Source organism: Rhamphochromis longiceps, linkage group LG18 (genome assembly GCF_057381845.1).
Source record: "Rhamphochromis longiceps isolate RC_006_pf linkage group LG18, R_longiceps_female_GT1.1, whole genome shotgun sequence".
Lineage (NCBI taxonomy): Eukaryota > Metazoa > Chordata > Actinopteri > Cichliformes > Cichlidae > Rhamphochromis > Rhamphochromis longiceps.
In genome coordinates, this window is record NC_140574.1 from 13,057,935 (window position 1) to 13,083,907 (window position 25,973).

At 40.4% G+C, this 25,973-nt stretch overlaps 2 protein-coding genes and 1 long non-coding RNA gene across 5 annotated transcripts; 1 reads left to right on the forward strand and 2 right to left on the reverse strand.

Moving 5' to 3' along the window:
* Positions 1 to 2,665: 2,665 nt before the first annotated feature.
* On the reverse strand, positions 2,666 to 24,797 carry sppl2b (signal peptide peptidase like 2B). Of its 3 annotated transcripts, none has more exons than XM_085390331.1 (15): positions 24,670 to 24,797; positions 17,410 to 17,526; positions 16,955 to 17,137; positions 16,766 to 16,855; positions 15,884 to 16,023; positions 14,934 to 15,076; positions 12,122 to 12,218; positions 11,451 to 11,567; positions 8,365 to 8,446; positions 8,177 to 8,251; positions 8,029 to 8,091; positions 7,837 to 7,936; positions 7,547 to 7,624; positions 6,931 to 7,091; positions 2,666 to 5,593 (listed from the first exon to the last, which is right to left on the reverse strand). In XM_085390331.1, exons 1-15 carry the CDS (start codon positions 24,715 to 24,717, stop codon positions 5,408 to 5,410), a joined length of 1,680 nt encoding a protein of 559 aa, XP_085246457.1. In that variant the 5' UTR covers positions 24,718 to 24,797; the 3' UTR covers positions 2,666 to 5,407. The 3 variants fall into 3 exon arrangements, 2 of the variants coding, with proteins under 2 accessions (XP_085246457.1, XP_085246458.1); XR_014908643.1 differs by having other exon boundaries at positions 5,455 to 5,593; positions 6,815 to 7,091; XM_085390332.1 differs by lacking the exon at positions 6,931 to 7,091.
* On the forward strand, positions 18,515 to 21,775 carry LOC146647846 (uncharacterized). The gene is made up of 2 exons (XM_085390333.1): positions 18,515 to 18,762; positions 19,445 to 21,775. Exons 1-2 carry the CDS (start codon positions 18,607 to 18,609, stop codon positions 21,368 to 21,370), a joined length of 2,082 nt encoding a protein of 693 aa, XP_085246459.1. The 5' UTR covers positions 18,515 to 18,606; the 3' UTR covers positions 21,371 to 21,775.
* LOC146647847 (uncharacterized) lies at positions 22,333 to 24,663 on the reverse strand. The gene is made up of 2 exons (XR_014908644.1): positions 23,275 to 24,663; positions 22,333 to 22,753 (listed from the first exon to the last, which is right to left on the reverse strand). It is a non-coding gene; the product is annotated as an uncharacterized LOC146647847 (long non-coding RNA).
* Positions 24,798 to 25,973: the final 1,176 nt, after the last annotated feature.

Below are 25,973 nucleotides of genomic sequence, written 5' to 3' on the forward strand. Positions count from 1 at the left end.
GAATGTATACACCGTCCTGCTAGAGCATGTTGAAAGAGTGAAGACGTTTGGCCACGTTTGTACATTTGAGAAAGATCTTATTTTGTATTTTTATGGCCAAAAAAAGGTGTTCTTTTTTTTTTTTAGTCATTTTTGTTTTAAAGTATGATCTGTAGCCACGTAGCACTCGTGTCTTAAGCTCTTGCTTTTATATAGTCAACGATGGTGTGTGAGTAAGTGAGCAGTACATCTGACAGATTTACCTATTTAAAACTGAACTGTAAAGCATTTTATTTTACTTTTGTTTGAGTGAATCAGATATCAATGATTTTAAATTTTTTCTTTTTTTTTAACCTGCTGAGCATGTGTACAAATTTAAAGTGTGTGTGGAAGTAGTGTGAGCGCATCGTTAAATGAACATGAACAAAGGCTCAGCAGATTGCATCCACAACACTTACAACTCTATTAAAATAATGTTCTGGGGATGTGAAATATTTAACCTCATGTGCCTAATTTTCTCTGGCAGAAACACTCTCGCTCCTCTTTGTTCCATGTAAAATATTTGACATGTCGTGGAATAAAAGCAGGCTGATTTTACAGTCGTGTAAATTTTTTGTTGTTGTTTGTTTAATGACTTTTGCTGAGGGTTGAGCCTCTGAAAATAAAACTAGATGTGAAAATCATTTTAGGCAGGTGGAAGTTATAATTACTTCACTTTTTACTTGGGTAAAGAGTACAAAGAACACAAACACTCATCACACAATCCACTACGAGCAAGCAATGGGTGATGGTGGGGAGGAAGAACTGCTTTCTAACAGGAAGATGCCTAAAAATTGATTATCTTAAAATTCAGTTTTTCTCTTTGGTAATTTTAAGTTAAAATGTGGACTTTTTTCAGCGAGGGAGAAAAGCTAAAACAACCAAGGATCAGTAAAAGTTAGAGGATTATTTTGAACAGCAAAGCATGAGTTAGACTCCAGCTAAGCCGAGAAGGTTCCTGGCTCAAGTCTGCTGGTCCTGGCTTTCTCCTACAGCCCAAAGGCCAATTTAGACCATAACAAAAGCAGAGTCCCACCTGTCCAGCAACAACACATGGGAGGTGTGGCGGGGCGTACAAGACTTTATAATCCACAGAGGCTCTGAAAACAGAAAACTTGAGTGCTCACAGAGGAGATAAATTGCCTCTTCGCCCACTTGGAAACACCACAACAGCAGCCCTCATCTGCTTCAGGCCTGCTCCCATCCACCTCATTCCTGCACCGCTCCACTCACTTTACGGAATATGATGTCAGACGTGTATTCTTAGCAGTGAACCCCAGGAAGGCTGCCAGTCCAGACAGAGTACCTGGCAAGACGCTAACAGCGTGTGGCCACCAGCTCACCCTCATCTTTACCAGAATATTCAACCTCTCACTAGACTGGGCACCCTGTCTAAAATCAGCCACAATCATCCCAGTGCCGAAGAAGTCTCCCGTCACTAACCTGAACAACTACCACCCTGTGGCCCTCACTCTGGTAATCATGAAATGCTTCGAGAGACTAGTCCTTCAGCACATCAAGGACTACCTCCCCCGAGACCTCGACCCCTACCAGTTTGCATATCATGCGAACAGATCCACAGAAGACAGCATCACCATAGCCCTGAGCGCTGAGCCCCCTCCTGTATTGTGTCTACACCCACGACTGCAGTTCCACCCACCACAACCTCATCATCAAGTTTGCTGATGACACCACGGTAGTCAGATTCATCTCAAAGGGAGACGAGGCAGACTACTGAGAGGAAGTCCTGAAATTGGCAGCATAGTGTTCAGAGAACAACCTGGCACTGAACACCAACTTGTGGACTTCAGGAGGCACAGCACTGACTTAGCCCCCCTGTACATCAAAGGGGAGTGTGTGGAGAGGGTCCACACCTTCGGGTTTCTCAGTGTCCTCATCTCCGCTGACATCTCCTGGACAGACAACCTCACAGCAGTCGCCAAGAAGGCCAGCAGCGGCTGCACTTCCTGAGGCTGCTGCTGAACTTCTACCGCTCATCCATTGAGAGCCTGTTGACATATTGCATCACAGTATGGTACGGGAGATAAAGTGAGGCTTCAGAGAGAAGTCAAAGCAGCACAGAAGATCATCGGCTGCCCTCTCTCCTCCATGATGGACATTTAGTCCTCCCGCTGCCTCAGCAGAGCAACAAAAATGCGCTACAGGTGCATCAGCATAAAGACTGACAGACTCAAAAATAGTTTCTTCCCAAAAGCCATAACCACCCTGAACTCACACATGCACTGACAATACAGTCCCACCCCGATTCCAAGGCCTTCCCTCTATAAACAGACTACACAACTATCATTACTGTGCAATAGTTTACGTGCAATAACCCTGTAACACTGTAAATATATCACACTAATTATTAATTCCCCCCATATGTATATTTTATATATTCTTTTGAATACTGCTCATATGTATATAGTGCAGCAGAACTGAGCACCTCACACCCGTTTCTTTTACCACGTTTGCACTGCGTAGGAGATGCTCTGTATCTCATTGTACATGTGTATAGTGACAAAAGGCATTCTATTCTATTCTATTCTATTCTATTTGAGATGCAGCAGTGTGTGGATATAGAGTATAGATAAAGTGTATAGAGTAGATCAGTCTTGAAAAGTGTGATATAAGAAACACAGCAGGCCTAATATTAAATACAATGGTTCTTTATTATACATATGCCTCTGTGGAGGCATTAAAAACCACTGGGTGACACCAAACTATCCTGGTGAATGAATAATGTCGTCCAGAAAACTGTTCAATCACATTCGGACACCGAGGCCGGACTCACTCGCAGCACGCTGCTGTCCAACATGATGCCCTCGGGTCAGACAAACAAAAGCAGAACAAATATGGGACAAGTAGGTCGTTACCATGGTTTCCGTATCTTTAAACCCTTATAATTATGCATAAACATACACGTACACACACATGAGCCGACAACAGGCCGTTTCATGAGTTAAAATGCTGTGCAAATGTTTCAATACAAACTAAAAACAACCAGAACCACATATTCTCCAGTTCACACATGAAACTGCAGCACTTTGAGTCCAGCACACGGTTTTCAGAGAGCCTCCCCCCACCCCCCCACTCCAGACGTGGACACGGTAAGGCCAAAAACCCAACTCTTAATATAACATGAGCGCCTCCCGGGTGATGCAGACTGCAGCGCTCAGCAACATTTACAAAGTCTGGGTCATATATCTGGGCTAAAATCAAAATAAAAGCATGCAAACACAAAATGTAACAAAAGCTTGATGAGAAAATAACAAAAGTGCTTTGGCTCAGTCAACAACCAGGTTAGCACCACATTTTAAGGGGTATGAAAGTTTTCAGCGGCTTCATGCTCTGACTCTGGGACACACGCTTCAAAAAGGGCTTTTTAAGGGGATTTAAGTCTCAGTGCGTTTCAAATTAAGTGCTTGAAAATTGATGGGCTTGCAGAGCTGCTGCCATCGCTTTCTCGTGTTATGACCCAAGTCATTTTGCTGTATGTTGTTTGTGCTTATGTAAGTTCCAGGTGGAGGCAGATAATTGGCTAAGCATGGAATGAGGCTGGCTGCCCCGCCCACTTTCTATTTCCAAACAAGCTGTGCATTTAGCCATGGGTCTTGTGTTTAGTGGTGAGCTGTGTGACCAAGTTACTGTGATGAGAAGAGCTTGGTTGTCTTGTATTGATTGTAAACCTTGGTGATCTGGTTGCTGTTGGGGTTTTCTTTTAAAACCTTTTTCTCCTGTTTAGCTTAGTGAAATTTTCTTTTGGGTTTCTCGTCATAGGTAAATCAGTTCTGTTTCATTTCTGGAGTGTTTTGTTTGTTGTTTTGGCCATTCCCTCCCTGCTGCTTGCTATCTTTGGAGATTAATAAAATATCTGGTTGTTGTGAAACCGCAATCCTGTGGTAGCGTTGGTCTTTCCTTGGGAGCAGGCAGTGTGGGCATTACGTTTCCTTTTCTTTTTTTTGTGTTGCGCTCCGGTTTCCCCTTGGCTGGGTTGTAGCCAGGACCTTTAAAGCCCGGTCACACCAGAAAGACGAACAGCTAAATATTTGGGTCCGAGGCTTGGTGACTGTGGCAACAAACTGGATCAGAGTATCTTTCCACACCTCTCTGTCATCAGAGAAGTTTTAGCACTTTATTCTGAAGACTGAGAAAAATTTTATATTCGTTCGCTAACAGGAGCACCTTGAGGTCAAACACATCTGAGTCTGCTCTTCACTCGCATAGTAATTGTTCGATTTAGGATCCACTGTGGTGCAGAGAGGCAAAAACTACAAAATAAATGTGCCTTTCTCCAACAAATTATGAACCTGGCACTACCTTTAACTGCTAGATAAAAAAAACTGACTGCTATTTAGAATTTTTTTCTTTTGTCCAAAAGCAGAAAACAATGTTCGAGATGCCTTATTTTACAAGTTTTGTTTGTGTGATCAACATTTCAAAACCCAAATACTCTGTTTCTTATACATAAATGAGAAGCTGGAGCAAGAATGAATATTTAAATCTTTAATTTTCTGTTTGCCACCTAATATTTTACCATTTCTCTTTTTTCGCTCCATCAGGTTAGTTGGATCCTGGAGTTATTTGTATGAGACTGATCAGGCACTAAATACATTTTTTGATTGCTCAAAGTTCATTAAAGTTGGTTTTCAGGGGTGCAAAACATGCAGCTCACGGCTCACTAATTAATTCATTACCACGATTCCTTTAATAGCGATGCCAGTATTTCTACACAGCAACTACTACTATCGCTTATTTTTTTCTGCTCTAGACATGCCGTTTGAATTGTGAAGCACTAAAACCTCCACATGTGAAGTTTTTTCCCCTTTTCTCTGATCTGTAACACGTCAGGGTGCTCATTATAATTTATTACGATAATACGATTTATTAAACAATAGGTCAAAAACATTTTTTACTCAGGTTTAGATCTCAGCTTTTAAAAGGTCTTTTTTTCACCATAAACCACTTCTTAAATGTAAAGAAAACCAAAAATCAGGAGGGGTATTTTTTTTAATCTGCCATTTAGCTCTGGTGTTACTGGTCAAGTTATACATTGCACTGTTATTTGCTGGCGTGACGGGGTCTTTAGGTTGGCACAGAGCTGAGAGGAGTGGAAATATTTATTGTTTTCTCAATGGAGTAGTGTAGATTGACTTTTCACTCCCCTTTCGGGTGGTGCAAATTGTATGTTAGTAGGAGGTGGTGATGGGACTGCTTCTGTTTGTCTGTGCCCGGCTGAGCCCGACATTCAGAAAACACAGATTCGTACTTGGCACCGAGTGCAAACAAGCATGAGTATGTGAAATGTCCACTGACTCGGACACACTGTAGAAAGAAAATGAACAAAGTAAACACGGTGAAATGGAAAAGTGCCGTACTAGACGTTATTTCAGTTGGGTTTTTTTCCCTCTTCATTGCTCTCCACCGGGGGAGTTTTCTGAGGCGGGTCCTGGGGGGAGTCTTCACTCTGACTGGCTTGCTCCTCTGCGGTTGGTGACTCTGGTTTAGCTGAGGCCTCCTTGGTCGGCGGCGCGGCGGTTTGTGTGCAGTTGATCGGTGCGAGCACTATGGCAGGCTGCAAGGGACAGAAAACAAAAGCCTGCATGAGTGAAGGGCGCCAGGCTGAACACAAAATTTAATGACAGGAGCTACAGGAGAGCAGAAGGCAAACAGAACCAAACGCTACACAGGCACAAATTTAACCCCAGCTAAAGAAGCTTTGTGCCCTCAGAGGTATTCGCAGGGATAGAAACGTCCCACTGAGGTTTTTAGCCCCATCAAGCTACGCAGAAATAATCTACATCAACATCAGCCCCACTAATGGGAGTCAGAGTTTCCCATGTGATCACTACTTTATCATCAATGCAGAAATGAAGCAAGGTTAAGAGAGCAGAGGGAGGTACTACGAAGCAAGTTCATAAAGCCAGGCTTACTTTGTGTTAGCTGGCTCAACAACACCTAAAACCCCAGTCAGAGGTAACAGGCATCTCAACAGTGGTTTTCAGCTTCCTGTGTTAGCTCAGGTTTTCTGCTTCAGGCTCTGAGCATGCTCACAATAAAGAGCAGGCATCTGATGAAAGTTATTTTACAGATTTAATATTCTTGTTTGTAGTCCTGATAAATGGACAACAAACAAACAGACCGACTTTCTAATCTGTGTTTTTTAAGCTAGAATTTCAGCAGGCTTGGCAGCAGATTTAAATAAAATACAAAAACAATCGTTTTCTGCATTAGAAAATAAATGCTAACATATTCCTGCCTCTCTTTCGGGGGTTATAGTGAAACACAGCTCTACCATGTATGTAATCACTTATGTATATACAAAATTTTTTATTCCTGTGCTAATTTTATTCTTTTTATACAGCTGCTGTAACAATAATTTCCCTTGTGGGAACATGAATGTATATATCTGCACATGGCATGTATAAAACCTATTGCTCCAGCAGAGAATCTGAATCTATCTAGAATCAGTGAAAACGTGGCACTTTTTAAATAGCTTCAGTTACCATGGTGATCAAGAAAGCCACCCCCGGGACACTGAAAACTCTGACTTAAGGCTCGACGTAGCTCACTAAGCCATTGATTTCGCTTCGTAGTACGCCCGTCGGGGTGTTTGATGGTAGAATGAAGCCCGGTTTGAATACCTGCAGTGACATTCACAGACAGCTGAACCCTCAGCAGCAGACTAGAGCACACCCACAGTAAAATAAAGGGTGAGGAGTAGCGATGGAGGGGGACATTGAAAACAGAAAGAAGCAGTTGGAATGGATGGAATTATTTAAAGGGGTTACTCAACTTGAAATTCTACTTTAGTCTGCATGTTATTTAAACCTAGATTTTTTTTTCTCCTTTTTTTTTTGTTAAGTCTTTTTGTTCTTCCGTAGTAGGCAGTCATATCAAACTGGTATTCACCACAAATCCACTTCCAGTCCAGAACTGGGGCAACTCCCTGCGCCATAGCGCAATACTGAGGCTGGTGAGCAGAGTGCAAGGCACCAGGTAGAGTAACGCCGGTTGACCCATCTGCATCACGGCCAGCGCCACGAAGGTGATCAGCAGGCCGATGCCATAAGCTGACGGGAGAGAGACAAAGACAGACGTCACTTTAGCTCCTGCAGGTGTTCTGCAAGCTGGTGTGCTGCTATATTCTTATTTACAGGTCGTCCTTGGCCTGCTTCTACCTTACTGAGCTACAACCATCAGAAAAGTTACTGAAGTCTTTTGTTCCTAGACTTGTTCCTAAAGCTTGTACCAGATCTGGCAGGAAAATGAAATCCTCTCTTTTTTGCTCTAAAACTGAAGTCCTCAGGAGAGGAAGTGCTGATGTTTTCTACTGGCTAGTCTTAACAATCTGTTTATTACATTACAAGCACCACGGTCATTTTTCTCGGGGTAAAACGATGAGTTGAACTACAGAGCAGAACCTCCCCTTATCAATGTCATTCCCACCTGAATGAGGCTCATCATAACATCAGCATTTCACAGAGTACAGCCCACCTCCATCCCCTCCTCCAGCCCACGTACGTACCAACTGTACAGGCCATGAAGTAGATCCTGTAGGATTGTGTTAAAATGTCAAATCTGTGACAGTACACAACCAGCAGACCTGAGAAAAGAAAACCAAAGAGGCATTCAGAACAAAGGGAACGACTAACAGCAGTTTCACAAAGCTTTCTTAGCAGACTTCCAGATTTAGTATTTGTTTTAAATTCTTTGATGAAAATCTCTCATCCGTGACAGACTTACTGTTGGACAAGCCCTTGCTCTTATTTTCAAAGCATGTGAACTGTGTCATCATAAAACATTTGATTTGCATACCTGGTACTAAGATATCTCCGAAGCCAAGCAGGGAGAAGGGGCGGTCACAAAGAGCCAGGGGGGAGGAGTTTAACCGTGGCACTTTAAGCACCATGGGAAGCTGGGGAAAACACAAAAATTAACATTACCATCAACTACTGAGCTGAGAGGGGTGTTTGGAGGACTTAACCGAGGTGTACCACGTAGGCTCACCTTTTCATGTGTGGAGGAGTCAGAGGGACCAGCTGCTACCTCCACCATTATACTTTGCCCACTCTGGAGAAAAGGTAAGGAGTAAAAACACAAAGAACACAGCAAACAACAACTAAACTAAAGAGACGTGTGTGACAACCTGACATACCTTTGTGAAGGAAGGTGTAATAAATACGAAGAAAACATCATAGACGAACAGGACGGTCATTAGTAAAGTGCAAGCCTGCATCAGGGAGCAAAAGAAAACAGTTTATGATCAAACTTTTATTAAAACAATCAAACACAGTTAAAAACCTTTCAAAAAAAAAAAATCGCGTTGTGGTTCAGATCTGTCACCTTAAATGTGGGCAGCCTGACTGTTTTGAGCATGTAGAGACAGAAGGCGATCCCCAGGGCGTCCTGTAACACCCACGCCCACCTGGAAGACACATAACACATTAGTCAGCCAGCACCATCACCATATCATGTACCTCAAAGGCGTCATTACACACAGACTTTACGCCACCCGACACACACACCCACAATAATTCTGCCCTCAAACCAAAATTCTTGGGTGCTGGAAGAAAGTGTGCAGCACAGCCTGTAGGAAACCAACAGCTTCAGCTCTTTTGATACTTCAGCAAAAGCATCTTTCCAAGTGAAAGTGAAAAATTTCCCCCCAAATATAGCACCTACGGGGTCACTCTGAATTTTAAACCAGAAGATATGCACTTCTGGAGAAGCCCACAATAATAATTCCTTTCTCAAAAAGCTGAAATAGCCCGAGTGGTGACACTTCTGGATTATGTGATAAGGTATCTACTATTAGGGCTGGGCCATATCATACCGTTCACTGTAATACCGGTATAATGTTAGGAAATGATAAGAAAATTATATATCGCAATAGAAAATGGGTAAAACGCGCATGCGCAGTGCCTTTGTTTTCATACGCACATGGTGGAAAAAAGCATGGCGGCGACAGAGAATGAGAAGGGCGAAAGCGGATCGCTGAATAAAACTGATGAAGCAGAATTGGTTTGTAAAAATGCTGCAACTTCAGTGGTGTGGAACTGGTTTGGCTTTCGTGCCCTCAGATACACACCAAATCACATTTTTTGGTAGAGCATGCAAGCGGGCCGTCGTTATTACCGAACCGATTTTATGTGGTACATGCCGCTCAAAAATCTGTCAAAAAATGTTTTAGTACGACTTTGCTAAGTTACGAAGCCGCACCGCTTGATGGATTGTCAGAGCATTATGGTTACCGTAGTCGGGAGCCTCGCCGAGTGATACGTACTGTGCTTGAACATAATATTACCGTACTGAGTGTGTATAACCTCTTTTTAAGTTTTGTGGATATTATACATGGTTATGCTGAGGACATGTCGGCCAATTTCCTGGAAATGCCTTTTGGTTAAACTGTCAGCAAGGAATTTTCATTTGCACTGTTAAATTTTTATATAACTTTAATGCACATAAAAAACAGCTGCTTGTTTAAGTGAAATTGTAAATGGTCTGTATTTGTATAGCGCTTTACTAGTCCCTAAGGACCCCAAAGCGCTTCACACATTCAGTCATCCACCCATTCACACACACATTCACACACTGGTGATGGCAAGCTACATTGTAGCCACAGCCACCCTGGGGCTCACTGACAGAGGCGAGGCTGCCGGACACTGGCGCCACCAGGCCCTCTGACCACCACCAGTAGGCAACGGGTGCTGGGTGAAGTGACATTATTAGTACAAAAAAACCCCATCAAAGTTGTGGAGTTGTAAAGTATTTTGTCTCGCATCAGTTATATTGTTATGGCAAATTTTCAAATCTATATCGTGATAAATATTTTTGGACATATTGCCCTGCCCTATCTACTATGAAACATTTAGTCACAGGTTATGGTTAAAAGTTTACTTTCTAATGTGAGCCAATTCTGATCTAAGTTGAAAGGGCCGCCTACATATAAGGCTTAGACCATGGCTATTCAACTAAGAAGTTAGTTGGGCCAGATTTTCAAACAGAGGAGTTTATCTGGGCCAGATATTTTTTTGCAGCCAGTAAGCAGCAGATCATGATCAATTTCAAACCCACACAACTGTATTGAAAAACAAGTAATTTCTTTTATTCCTTTTCCCCTGTAAATCTGGTGACCTCTCAAAAATGCACATCGAAAGGTTCATTTATTTTAAAAAAAAAGAAAAAAGGAAAAAAAAGGGAGGTATAACTAGCTTTTTTTTTTTTTGCACATTTGAAATAATAATAATAATAATAATAATACATTTGGACATTTCCCTTTCAAATTAAAATAAATATTTTGCTGACCACTCACTTTTCCTGCCATGAATGGAGCCCCATCTGTCACAAGTATACAGACACGCTTCATATCCAGACCATTTTCCTCAAAAAGAGCTGAAATCTTCTCAAACATTATTTCGCCAGCTGTGTGTCCCTCTAACGGTAGTAAGCCGAGCAATTTTCCATCCAAAAAACGGACATATACGCATAACTGTGCATTATCAGTTCTGTCTGTGAACCCATCTCCTACTATAGACATTAAATCAGTTTTCTTCAGGTCATCTGACAACATTTCAAACTCGTCTGACGCCAAAACTTCACAGAACTTCAACTCGATGAATATTTGAACTGTCTGACAGGGGTACGTTTTTAATAGCAGATGTCACACTTACTTTAATTTTTTTTGTCACTTATTACCGCATCCACCACGGCCAGCATGCAGTATTTCACTGTTTCAGAATCTTCGGCAAGAAGCAAACACGAAGGGAAGCTGCTGCAGCTCTCTCTCGGGCTGTACAGGACCCTCACCATGGTAGTACAATTCCAGTTGTAAGATTATTAAACTCGCAATTAAACTGTACTTGCTGTTGTCACATCATACATTACAATGATAGTTTAATATATTTACATTACGGTGCATTGTGGGTTAAATATTGCTAGGCTACTAGGAGTGTTGCATTCACAGTCTACACTACGCTGTAGGAATTTTTAATTTTTTAAAATTAATTAATTAATTTTTTGCGTTTTCTGTGTTTCTGCCAGGACCACAGGCAGGGCCACTCGCAGGTTGCTTCTGGGCCACATGTGGCCCGCGGGCCGCCATTTGAATAGGCTTGGATTAGACCCAGACAGAGGTCTAGGTTTTTATTTTTTTTATTTTTTAAAGCTATCGCAGTTATTACTATCAGTATATCCTGGTTATTTCCCACCGCTGCACATGTCAATCAATAGTATTCCTTACTCCCATTCACCTCAAGTTAAACTTCGTACCTGACCTCATTTTTCGCCTCTCATGATTATTCCCCCTTTAATCGCTACAAGCTGGTGAATTTGACCTTTTCTTCTAGGACTGTGAAGCCCTGCAGCGCCTTTGTCTGTAGCTGTAGTGGAATGAATTCAATTGTTTTTTAAATTTTGTGTTGTGCACTCACTGGTCTTCGTTGCGAAACACCATCCAGATGATGCTGACACCAATGCAGAGGGCCGACAGCAGCAGCATGCGGATCTGCGGCCGCTTGTGCAGGTACGGCAGGTTGTTCTCCGGGATCCTATTTTTCCAAAACATAGGTCAGATGTCAGCCACTACACCACAGCACTTTCTCTCAGAGAAATACAGTCACTGTTAAGCATGAAATGCAACTAAAAAGTGTTTTTATTAGCATTAATCTGCAGATAATCATGTTAACCATGTATCATTTGGTCTACAAACAAAAGAAAAAAGGGTGTACAGAAGAAACAGGAAACAACTGCTCAATCCGCATTGCTGAAAAAAATATAAAAAAAAGGTTCCTAAACTGTTCATCATGCTGTAAGTATAATGAGTATTTAAGTATTTATATGAGCTTTTCTGTTTCCAGGGTGGAGTGATTGTACAGCAGGCATCTTTATTGAATTTAATAAATAAGAACTGGGCGAACAAGTTTGAATTTATTTTAGATTTGAGAAGCTCAAACATATATATACCCTGACTAATATTTGGTTGAATCATCAAGTTGCACCTCGACCAGACATAGAAAACATACATGAATGGAGAGAAAAAAAAACCCAAATGTCATGCTGTTTAAAGCATCATCGCACCTGCTAATATGACCTGAAGACTCACCTGCACTTGCAGAAAGGAAGTCTCCTGACGAACGGCCACAGGCAGCTGTACAGGCCGACAGAGGAGGCCAAACAGAAGATCCTGATGACCCAAATGGCTAAACGGTGAAGAAACAGCAGACAGAAGCTGAGTAGATATTATCGTGTGAGGAAACCCGCTTCTTTGGCATCCCCCCTCCTTAAACGCCTGAATAGTGGTATTGCTTTCCCTTTTGTACACTATTGCCATCCGCAGCTTTCAGCAGCTTTTTAATCTGTTTAAAGGCGAAATGTTATCTCAGCCATTGAGCTCTTTATCAGTGCAGCCATTCTTTACACTCAGCAGGGTTTGACTCTGCTGCAGCTTAATGCTGGACAACAGGTAGCTCTGCGAGAGGAAATGATCTCTGAAGAATCTCAGTTTACCCTGGAGCTAAATGGAGAGGGGATTATTAATTTAATAAGATTAGTTTAGAAGCTTGGACTTTTTAACCAGAAATCCTGTTTTATTCATTTTGTGTATTTTCTTGTTGCACCTGTGTGTGATGTGCATTTTTTTAAATTTCTTCACCCTTCTTCTTTTTTTTAAATTTTTTTATTCACAACCTATTCTACTGTATTGCATTTTAATCTTTACTTATTTTGCTCATTTAATTGGTTTTATTTAATTGAGCTCCTTTCTATTATTTGGTTTTTACCTTAAGTGAAACTTGCTTTGTCGTATTGTCTTTTTATTTTGTTAGCAAAATATTTATTCTACTTATTTAAGCTAGTTTTTAAAGGAGGAAAGAGGCAGCAATGTTAAAGGCTTAAGACACTGATGGTGAGCCTTCTATCATCGTGGACAAAGTGAGACTGCACAACAACAGGATTAACAAGCCAGCGGACTTTATGAGTTCAGTGCCAGTGATTCCTCCTGTGCATTTCTGTCTAATTTTTCCTGGGGATTCTGGGGAATGGAGTCTAATAGACTAAGTTTCATCATCCGAGCGACATACAATGTGCTACCTTCCATAAATGTTAAAGAGGTACATATTTCTCAGCTGCAGTGAATAGATAGAATAAACTGTAGAAAACTAAACAGGAGAAAGAAGAAAACAATTTTAACATAAACCATTGACACACTCCGGGGCCTGATCAACCCTGGCAGGGCCTCCTTGGATGAGGGTGTCTAGTGATAATGGCCGAAACAACCGATGAATTCAAGGTCCACCACTGACGATGTGTCTAAATTTTAATGATTTAGATCAGATCTCTAACCCCTAAACCTAACCAAGGAAAAATGGCAGATTAGCTTGTGTAAAAGAACAAAAGTTGAGACACATAACGATGTGTGCCACTGGTAAAGTTTCTGGGATGCTTTTCCTCATAACACCCATCCCTCAAGATTTTCTCCATTAAAAGCAATGCATTGTCAGGAATTGTGACATCTAGTCCTTTACCAAATCAACTTGGCTTTTAAATTTATCAGCAAGAGAGCAACAATATAGGAAATAATAACCGTATTCTTAATATAAGGACCTTCAAATATCAGTAAATTCCTGGAGGGAGATAGCTGAAAGTATCAGAAGTGAGATTCAGAAACGTGTAAATAAGTTGTTGTTTTTTTTTTTTTAAAACGTGAGCGATAGTTATGTTTACCTCTAAAGAAAACTGACCACAACAAGTAGCATGGACCCCGGAGGGGAAAAAGTGCCAGCATTTTACTTGTTTCTATCTGCTGGCTCTGCATATAAAACACTGAGACACAACGAACCTCAGCTGCCGAAAACTATGCTGCACAAACATGTAAATGAGCTGTTATCAAGGATGTACTCAGGATGGGCCTGAGTGTGTTTAAGCATTAAAGTCCAGCTTGTTTGACTAACATAATTAACGTGCTGTGCCCGGGTGCGGTTCAGTTAGACTCGGTACAGTATGCATGTATCGCATTCCCCTGCACTTCCCTCTTTAAATATAACTCTGAAAGGAAAGCGTTCCACCGCTTTCATAATAAAGTCCCAAAATCCACAAACTCATAAAACTCATCAGGCTCTGCAACAGTGTTTAAGTAAATCAGAGAGTGACTGTGAGAGAGGAGCTGCTGCCAAGATAAATGTAAGCATCCTCTGGCACAGTGTGAGCACTGGGCAGCAGGAGGACAAGTGTCCCTAATCTGAGTAAGCTACTGCATACTGTAGATAAAAAGAATATAAACTTGCCAAGTGGTGAGGAGAAATTTGACGCTTAAATTAGTTAACAAATTTGACAATGAATGCCTAGTAAGTCCAGGAATTATCCATACAGGTGTTTCAGTCAAGAAAAACAAGGAAACCTGTAAGATCCAGTTAAAAGCTGCAGGCTTGAACTAAATCAGCTGCTCTGGAACCATTTTTTTGATTCTGACAGACTGTAAAAATAAGCATATCCTAAATTATCACTTCATTTGATTCTAAACTACAAAGACTTATTGCAAAAGCACCATTCTGTGTTTCTTTGCACTTCTGGAGGTTTTTTTTTCAAATATGTTTTGCTCTGTTTTTTTTTGCACATAGCAAATGCTGGGTTTTTTTAGGTTTTGTCACATCTTTTGCACAACCTCAATCCAGAGAAAATCCCTACTGAGTGATGCCAAGCCACAGTGAGTAAGGACAAATTAAAAGCTTTGAGAGGCTAACCGCCCCCAACACACTAATGAATACTGGGCAGAAGGAACTGAAACCACCATCATTTACTGTTCCCATAAACGTGCTTCTGATCGAACGGATTTACTTATCTTTTAAATGTTTCCTTCAGCGCGACTAGTAAAGCAGCGGTTATATTCTGTGTACGCTTCGTGAGTATCTGCATCGTACCCAAGTGGTCGTAGAAAAAGTATAGTAGCACCAGCATGTTGCAGCACATGACGACGAACACACAAATCATGATTGGGGTTACGTCTACGGTCTCCTCCTCTTGCTTCTCGGCACTGTCGTCCCGCTTGTGCTTCATGTACCGTCTGCAGGAGGACAAGCAACAGTGAGTAACTCTAAAGACAAAGAGTATATATGCACACATGTTTGCTCTGAGGTTTTGTCTTTCACATTTTAAATTGCAGATTATGGTCCAATTTTTGGTGATTTACCAAAACACACGGGATAACCATATTGCCATTAAAAGTCTATATTTATAGTCATTTGGTCAGCTGGCTGGCATTCACTTCCATCCTGAGTTGAAAACACGCACTCATGATTCCAAATGTTTTTTTCTCTGCGGTGCTGTGCGTCAGCGACCCCATCTCACTCTGCCCTCCTTCACCTCAGAAAACTCCAAAAAGATGGACTCAGATTGGCTTAAGCCAATGAGTCACCCATACTCAAATAAACAGTGCTGCCCTTTACTGGAGTCGCAGCGGTAAGATGCAGATTGCTTGGTTTGAAAAGAAGAGAAGCACTCATAGTCACCCAAAAGGAAAGTCTTTTGCAATCATGCACTTGTATTTTGTTGCCAGGAAAACTCTGACCAATGTTCTCTGGAGCCTCTCCTGATGAAATATCTCTAATGTAAATTTAGCAGCTGTGACTAAATGCATCGTTTGCACTCACTGAAGGAATTTCTTTGATACCCAATACTTGCATCATTGTATTTTTGTATCACTTAATGCAGTTTTGTTCAACCCAGACTAAAATCACTTTTTAACTTTAATTTTTTCAAAAAGTCTGAAAACTCTGGCTGTCATACTGCAGTACAGCTGAAACTCTGGCACTATGGGATTTTCCACTGAATCGCTTCCACAGAAGCACTTTTACAGGACCAGTAAACTTACTTCTTGCTGTCTCTGCTGCCGGCCCAGTAGCCTCCAATAGCCACCGTTCCTACTGCCATCAAGAAGATGATCACCATGTTATAGTCTAACACTGGCTCATTGGGTGCGTACATGGCAACCAGCTGTCCTTTACCAAAGGTCTGCAGAAGTAAGAAACAGCATTAGATTTGCCAGATGTAAACCTTCAAAACTAAATAAAACATGCCAAAATAAGGAAGTGCTACTTAATTTATATTAAATAAACCCTAATTTAGCCTACTTCAAAGTAAATTAACTCTGATGTTGTGATTATTAAGCCCAATTCAGTGCATAACACTGGACTGAAGTCATGAATTGCAACAAGAGTCTCCGTCATGGTGCTCAGTTTTAGATACACTTTTCCACTTAGATACATTTTCCACTCCACTGGAAAAACAAATCTGTCTGAAAAGGAGCATTTAACCAGTTGCTTCCAGCTGGATAGACGTGCCATGTGCCGTTTAACGTGTATCAAAGCTTAAACCATCTCTAAGTAGTTCCCTGAACATGTCAATCAGTTCACTGTACTCAAATGGACTCTGCAGTCACCAGATCTCAATCCAGCACAGCACCTTTAGGATGTGGTACAATGAGAGATTCTCATTGTGGACAAGGAGTTAACAAATCTGCAGGAACTGTGTGACACCATCATGTCAATAGGGAGCAAAATCTCTGAGAAATACTTCCAGCACTTTCTTGAATCTGTACCATGAAGAATTACAGATGAAAGGTAGTTTACCCTGCTACAAACAAGGTACACATATTAAAGCATCCAGTGACACAAAATTAGAAAAGGGATAATAAGGCTAGGTGTAGAGCTTCTAAAGTGAGAAGAGAAATATCGGTTGGTAGCTGACTTCTCACCTTGCTTATATCCAACATATCAGAGTAGCTGAGCAGTGCCACAGGAATGTCAATCTCTTCATACTGAGTCTTGTTTCCTGCTGGTGGCGTCTGTAGGAAAAAAACAAAAACAAAGCACATTTCTGATTTGTCATGAACCAAAAGACCTGTTTAATTCTGACACAGAATAGCTGTGAACAGCTGTCTTACCAGTCTGTCCTTGCTGACGATGAGCAGGCCCTTGGCACCATTAATCTGGGCCAGGCGAACTTTTTCATAGAAAGTGCAGTTCCCCCTCATCACCATGGGGATGCGGTTCGGGAAGCCTCCCTCTGGGACCTCAGAGGGTGAGCACAGGACCGATGTTGTCAAGTCATGGATCTGGAGACGTGACTTTGAAACAAAAGGTTTGGAAATACTCTCAGAGGTTTCAAAATACAGTAATTAGAGATGTTGTTTGTTTTAATTAATTACTCATTATGTACTGTTTATTATTCTTTAATGGAACAAAGAAGCTTCCTCATTTAGTGTAAAAAGGGGCAGCCTTGTCATAAAAATCCTTGTACTTCTAAAAGACTAGTTTGTTTCTCATTATTTCTCATTATTGCCTTGAAGCAATTTGAAATTTTACAATGTTTGGTTAACCCCCTTTGTTAGTGACTTACTGCCTTATTGAGATCCTGAGGTAAACGTGCCCACTGGGAGTTGAAGAATATGCAGTAATCCTTTCCTTTGCTCTTGCCCTTGTCACTGAAATGGGCCATGCCGTACTCTCCCACCACCTGTCAACATAAAAACAATGGCTGGATCATCTCACATGTCCAAGAAAAAGTAAATTTTTATATCACAGAGTTGAGCTTTAATTCTAGCAGCCCTATAAATGTTGATGTTTCGCTGTCTGCATCAATTTGAGACGGCATAAAAATTCCCAAAAGCCTTTTTGAAGCTATGATTAAACTATTCGTACCCCTTTTAGTTGGTTTTTGTATACCCTTCTTCATATAAACGGGGTGCACACAATATGATAAACCCTTGAATGTATAATAAAGCTCAGCAGCACTACAAACTACAGCCTTCAGTGTATAAAAAGGCTCAGTAACAGCTCCTACAATCAGGGTTCCTGCAATGTACTTGAAGTTAGATTTAAGGCTTTTAAACACATTTCTCAAATACCTCTTCTTTCTTTCTCTTTCCACATGACAATCTTTAGCTAGATTAATAGTTTTTTCACTGCACACAAAACAGAAAAACCTGTTCAAATTTTAGTTGGCTCACTCAGTTATATTGTTTCTGGCAGTGACTTGAAATATTTCACTCTTAAACTCTAATTTCAGACGCGTTCCATATTTTACAGCACTACCGCAGTCCAAGTTGTCAGTGGTTAACATCATATTCGCTGTCTCGTAATCACTGTGAAGATAAACCCAGTGTCGGTTTCAGGTGAGGTGAATCGATCGGCAATAATCCCCCTTCATTAATGCTGCATCAAAAGGTGAGTAATGTACGGAAGCGTAGAGCTGCCACCCAGGCAAAAGAAAAATACAAGTGTATCACGTTATAACGTGAAAGGTTTATTGTTCTAACAAGATACTTTTCCTGTTTGTACAATATACTATCATGTTTGTACAATATACTTTTCACGTTTGAACAACATAATATCACGTTATTACAATATACATAATTATCACGTTCGTACAATATAATTATCACGTTCGTACAATATAATATTTATATTGTACGAACGTGATAATTATATTGTACGAACGTGATCATATATTGTACAAACGTAAAAAAAAATACCATTACAATAACATTTTTTATTGTAAGAACGTAAAACGTGTTGCATTCGGAAACCCAAATCCATGGTAGTTGTGGAGAGTGCACGCTCGTCAGAACTGGCACTTAACTTTGAATGCCCTGCTTTCAACATGGACACAAACACTGATAGCCCACTTCTGAGATTTCTTCGGAATCGTGGTGTACCTGAGGACTGTCTCTTACGAATGCTACAAGAACACGTAAGTGCACTCTTGAGGGGGAAACTTGTAAAACTCGCTTTTTACGAAGTTACAGCGTCTAAAAATGTGACATATTGCTAAGTTAGCAACCACAGCGGTTTTCGCTTCTCTCGCTTTGACTGCGTAAGGACGTAACGGTAGGCTGCATTGGTGTGGATCTTTAATATGGAATGGAAAATGTAAAACAAATTAACCCGCTGTATAAAACTGGGTCGTTGTATGACCACATGTTACTACTTAACCCGTATGCAGATTCCAGGTTTCTTAAATATATCGCTATATTATGTGATGCACAATGTTTCCTTGTTTATCTAAAAACAAATGAATTAAACTGTGTTTATATTGATATTTGTCTTCAATTAAAAAAAACAGTGAGTTCAACCCTTTGTGCTCTGTGCAACTGAAAGATACGTGAATACTAATTTACTTTTTCAAAGGTGGGCGTTGTATATACTGTAATATTTCTATTAATAACATGTTAGAGAATCTCATTAATGTTGCTGCCATAGAGAGAGGAAAAGAATAAATGCTAAATATTGATGGCTGCCACTAAAATAATAACAGACAATTATCAAAACACATGTGAAATTTACATACATTTTTTTAGTGAGGTACCTCATGTGGTGTGGCAGCAGGTATACCTTGTACTTCTGTATAGTAATAAATATCCCTGTTATTACAGATTGATGCCACAGTGATTGATTTCATGGATGACAAGACCCTGTCTGATTACATCCCAACATATGGTGACCGGATAGCTGCCAGACGGTTCTGCTTGGAAAACAGTGGTGCAAGTACTAAGGAATCAAGAAAAAACTCATTGCTCGAAAAATTGAAGGAAAAGATGGGAATCAATGAAAATGAGAAGAAACCTGATCATGAGGAGGCATTTGTTTCTAAGAGAAAAAGAACATATGCAAAAAACAACAAATGGGCTGAGAAAAAGACACGAAAAATTGAGTTAGGGTGGATCCATGAAGGTAAGCAAGTGAGAAAGCGCAGAGGAGGAGGAACAAGGACCTTTGATGTGCCCAAAGACTCCAAAAAAGCTGACATATTACAGTATGCTAAAGATCTTTTCTTTCCAAGTGGAAAAAGCAAATTTGGAAGATGGGAAGTGTTCAGTCATGACATATTAGACTATCAGGAAGAGGCCGTATTTGATGAAGATGTCACAGTTGGAGAACTCTATTCAGCACTTAAAATGGGAATGTTGAGATTTTACTTGTGCACAAGAAGATTTTCCAATGATGAAGATGATGAAGAAGTTTATGATAGAGGGAAAACACATGTAAACAATGTTACACAACTGACTGACTCACATCAAGGAGATGAAGAAGCTTCTCACACTGTTGTGATCTCATCATCAGAATCTAGGAATGCTGATGAAGATGTATTATTAGACACATCTGAGGTAATGATTGGACCCTACCTTGGAGAGCCTCTGCCTTGTCAACTTGATGACACTGTAATAGATGAACCATTCCTGCAGTTTGAGGAAGATGATCTGGTCATCACATCCATTACACTTCCTCCAACAAACACAGCAGTCAGTAGTCCAGAAACATCTATAAGCAATGAAGCAATAAGCTCTGCAGGATCATATGATGTTGTCTGTGTTACCATCAAACTTCACAGGGTTACTATTCTGGAGGAGATGATCAGCCAGTTCAAAGATCCAACACTCCTCATACACCCTCTAAAATACACCTACATTGATGAAAAAGGAGCTGACGCAGATGGCGTATCAAGAGATGTGTATGCTGCATTTTGGTCAGAGTTTGTGGACAACACAGCTGAAGGAGAGGAGTTCAGAGTGCCATCACTGTCTCCTAAATGGCAGGAAGAAGAGTGGAAATCCATGGGTAGAATTTTACTGAAGGGATTTCAAGACCATGGATATTTCCCTTGTCGCCTTGCTCCTGTTTTCACAGTGGCACTCATCTTCGGTGAGAATCAAGTATCAGATGATCTGCTGTTTGAAAGTCTTCTCTTTTACCTAAGTCAATCAGATAGGGATCTGATAACAAGGGCACTAAAAGAAGATCTTTCAGATGAAGACAGGGATGAAGTGCTGGATCTCATGGATCGCCTGGATGTATCAGTGCTTCCAACCAAAGAGAACTTAAAAGGCCTTCTTCTGAAAGTCGCACACAAACAATTAATCCAAAAACCAGCATATGCCGCAGAGAAAATGTCCTTAGTTGCAAGCTACTTCCTAAAAGAAGCTTTTCAAAGCCCACAAGATGTCCTACAAATGTATGAGGATAAAAAGCCAACAACGAGAAAGCTTTTGAAGTTGCTTACTGCCTCTCCCACCACTCAAGCAGAGAAGCAGAGCTTCAGATTTCTGCACCAGTACATCAGAGGACTTGACGATACAGGGCTCAGAAGGATGTTCAGGTTTCTTACTGGGTCAGATGTCATCTGTGTTGACAAGGTTGAGGTACTGTTCACGCCTGTGGATGGACTGGCACGACGACCTGTGGCACACACATGCGGCCCTCTTCTGGAACTACCATGGACATACACGTCCTACCCAGAACTACGAAATGAACTGAACAATGTTTTGGCTGCTAAAAGCTCTTATGAGTTCAGCATAGCTTGATTAAAGTCCATCATGTTTAAACCAAAGAATGAAAGGTTTGCACTAACAATGACTGGCTATGAAGCTCTAAAGTTTGTTAAACCCACAAACAGGGAACACATCATTGTATAAAAAAAGAAAGAGCTTAAATTTCAGGGAAGTGTTTTATTTCATATTTGAATTTATTTTCAAAAATTGTGGATAACATCAATTTGTTTCCACCATGAAAAATGTAAATTTCAGTTTAAATTTTCATACTTAAAAGTTTTACTAGTTTAAATGTTAACTAATTATGTTTAATAAGTTCATATGGTTAGCAGCAAGTGGTGAACTATGCTTATTATTAGTTCTTATCATGTGTCAAGGTCCTTTTCCACAGGTCTGTGGTGCAGTTTTGTAGGATACAAGATGTCTGCTAGAGGGGATGTTTTGTTTAGTAATAATTCAAAAGACTTAATATTAATTATTTTCAAGTATATTTTTTTTACCTTTCCACCAGTCATTTGTTTAGAACATATTTTAAGGGAATAACTTTGGAAGGCAATGTGTTTGATGCAATAGTTGACTGGAATAAAAGACAGAAAATTGGCACATAAGTTAAGTTTTGTAGTGTTTATCAAGAGTCCGTGTTTTCTTCTCCTTGAACACAAATAAAAGGGAGGTTAACATCTAACACTATTTGTTAATTATTAAATAATGCAGAATTTGTACATTTACCAGTTTACAAGAAACTGTTCGTGGATGAATAGCAGTTGCACAATGTGTTCAGTAAAATTGAAAACAATATTTCATGAATGATAATGTATAGGATCAGCAGTTTAAAAAATGTTTTTTTGACAGTCTTAAAACAGAAATCAGATATAATAGAAATTCCGTTAAAAAATAATTGGAAATGCCAAAAGGTTGGAGTACGCAGATTTGGTTAAATATATTTAGACATGCTTGCTTGCTACTATCTTGAACCGAAAATCCAAACAAAATAATAATGAATGTCTTTTCTATTGTTTATTGCACAAATAAAACATTGTACCCAAAAATATATGCGTAAAAATTCCCAAAGCCCAATTATATTTAGGTTTATAAGTCCTTCAGTATATAGGCTCTCAGGAAGAGATACAGTTCAATGGATTCATCTGCTGTGCTTGGTGGAAGTAAGAAGTTCTCTGACATTATAAGGCAACACAAGCTGAAAACGGTTTCATCACAGGTATAAGGTCCTCTCTGTTGACATTCTTGCTTACAAGCATCCACTGCCTCCCAAGAAACCTCTTTCAGATGATCCTGTCCTCCAAAGAGATGAGGGATGGTGTACATGAGAATTGGACGTCCACTTGGAGCAACTGCATTTCTGCTTCTGCGTATTAGATGGGTGTTCCACATATGTGCAACTTGCTGCAGCTCTTCCTATTAAATATTAAAAATTAAAAAATCTCATATCAGTAAAAGAACACATTTCTCTTGGCTCAACATGTTACCCAAAACGGCGCTGGCACGGCTGGCAGCCTTAACCCAATTTCCCTCGGGATGAATAAAGTACGATCAATCAATCAATCAATCAATCAATCAATCAATCAATCAATCAAAAGCACCACACAATGACAGTCGGAAAAACAGAGTTTATCAAAAATACTCAACAACAAGAATAACAGTGGTAGACACGTGATACTTTGGAAAATTTTAAGTAATTATTAAACGTGAATTGTTTTAGACAGTGCGATTTTATGTTTCTGGCCAGTGAAATATGCATTTTTTTTCATATCCTCAACGGAGTGATAATAGGGATGGTGCATGGTAGGTGTTAAAGCAAACTTTTTATTCTCTCTCCGTGTCTCTCTTTCTCTCTAACACACACACACACACACACACACACACACACACACACACACACAATGACTCATTAAAAGAATATAAACATGGTTACATACCTCGATGACGTTCAGGCACGTAAACAATATGAGCTGCTTGTCCAAAAAACATCCAGAAAAGCAATCATGGTCTTTTAGTTCCTGGAGACGATTTATCCAGTGCTGAGCATGATGTCGTCTCAGAAAGGCCCACCAGCCTTCAATACGCTGATTGTGATTGCTGGATCCAGTAATAAAACAGTTTCTGACGTTCGGATCCATAGTCCAGCGCAAGAATCGTTGCATCTCGGCCATTATGACATTTTCTGTTCCCAAATCAGAGCGAATCCTAGCAGGTGTTCCCATCCTCTTTTCAACTTCTGCTATGAAATATCCAGCAATGACTTTGGGATCATTGTTTGTTGAATAGGCATGAAGCCAAATCATAACTCTCGAAAACCCATCAATAGCTCCATTTATACAGATTCCAAAAGGCTTCAGTTTGTCACAGGAGTCAACATGCCACATGAAATTTGGTCCAGGATTTACATACGTGCGTCGCATTAGGCGATTTCTGCGTCGTTGCTCAACACCGTAAGGGTCAAGATATTTCAGTAAATGTCTCACAGTACTCTGCGTGACAACATAACCTGCCTGAATGCAGTTCAGGTGATGTAGTTTGTATCCATGGAGCCTCCCATGTCCCTCCAGTTGATCAATAAGAAATTGTGCCACCTCAATCGGATCGGACTCATTCTTTCTCCTGTACAGTCCCATGCGTTTTAGGTTTCTTCTAAGTGTCCGCATGCTTATCACAATACTGTCCAAACTGCTCAATAACAGCAAAATCTCCCCATGCCTCAATCCAAGCATAAAATAGAACTTAATTAATTCCAATAAACGAGCCATTTTCTCGCACTCTGATCTGCACTGTCACCCACTTCACTATGTTTTACACTTCCGTATCTTTACGGCAATATATCATGCTCGAACAATAAAATATATGTTATAACGTGAAAATTTTATTGTTCAAACAATATAATTATCACGTTCGTACAATATAATATTTATATTGTACGAACGTGATAATTATATTGTACGAACGTGATAATTATGTATATTGTAATAACGTGATATTATGTTGTTCAAACGTGAAAAGTATATTGTACAAACATGATAGTATATTGTACAAACAGGAAAAGTATCTTGTTAGAACAATAAACCTTTCACGTTATAACGTGATACACTTGTATTTTTCTTTTGCCTGGGTGGCAGCTCTACGCTTCCGTAGTAATGTGTGGGTTTCCAGGGCCCACAGAAATCTCCGCAAGCTAACAGACATAGCATCTATGCTAACGTTCCCGGAAAACCGCAGGGAAATAAAAACCCAAATCCTTGTTTGTTAACCGCAGGCTGCTACCCGACAAAGACGCACTGAGGGACAGTTTTCGAAGAAACAGACGTGGTGTCTCTCACCTTCTGGATGAGAAAAGCGACCCAAATCAGTGTTTCGGGGACCCTCATGATGTCTAGCTTGTTGTTGTCTCCCCCATCGACCAACCAACCAAACGTTTGGCTCGAACTCCCTGCACGAGAGCCCCCAACGCCGGCTCTAACAGGCCGCGCCCATTTCGTTCGGCTAGGCTTTTTAATTGGATGATATTGTCATGTGCCACTTTGCTGTTTGGATAAAAACAGACTGCCAAAAAACTATAAAAATAGTAGCGGTCACTGACAGCACGAAAAGCCTAACATGCTTTACAGTTAAACATAAGTTTTAAAAACCCCCAACAACAAATAAAAGAGGAGTTATAGAGTTTGGTTAAAAGTTTTTCAATTCATTAGCATGAATACATAAATCAATCAATCAATCAATCAATAAATAAATAAAGGGAAACTATTTTTCTTCAATTTTTCTTCATTTTCTTCAAAAATGCAAAACTCTTAGAATGTTTAACCCAAAATTTCTAAAAAAAAAAAAAAAAAAAAAAAAAGAAGAAGAAGAAATAAAAATACAAAAGAAAATTACAAACAAATACAAAAAAAACAACCCAAAAAACAAAAAACCCACTTGTATGCAGGTGATTAATTCCAATATCTTGGAGGTAAGTGGAGCGGCTGCTCCTGGTACAGCTTCTGCCCCTGCTGAGCTCATCACTGGACCCAGTTCAGTTTGCCTACCAACCTGCTGTGGCACCGGAGTGGATGACCGTCATTCACCTCCTACATCGTTCAAAAATCATTTTCACTGAGTTATCCAGTGCCTCTAGAACCATTCTTCCCACAGTTCTGAAGGACAAGCTGGAGAACATAGAAGTGGACCATCACCTCACAACATAGATACTGGACTATCTGACCGACCACAGTATGTGAGAACTCAGGCTGTGTCGGACAGGGTCATCTGTAGTACGGGGGCCTCACATGGAACAGTTCTGACTCCGTTCCTCTTCACCATCTACAATGCAGGCCTCTCCCACAACTCCACCCAGTGCTTCCTGCAGAAGGACGGACAGTGTAGTTTGCTGGGGCAGCAGCATCACTGCTGGGGACAGAACGAGCCTGAACAGGCTGATCCAAAGGACCAGCTCTGTTCTAGGATGCCATCTGGACCCAGTGGAGGTGGTCAGTGACATGATGGCTAAGCTGTCATCCCTACTGAACAACAAGATAAGATAAACTAGGTTTATCTTATCTTATCTTACTTCAGTCACTTTAATTTTAAAACTGTGTAATTTTAAAACTGTATATACTGTATATTCTGTGTATTTATTATTTCAATC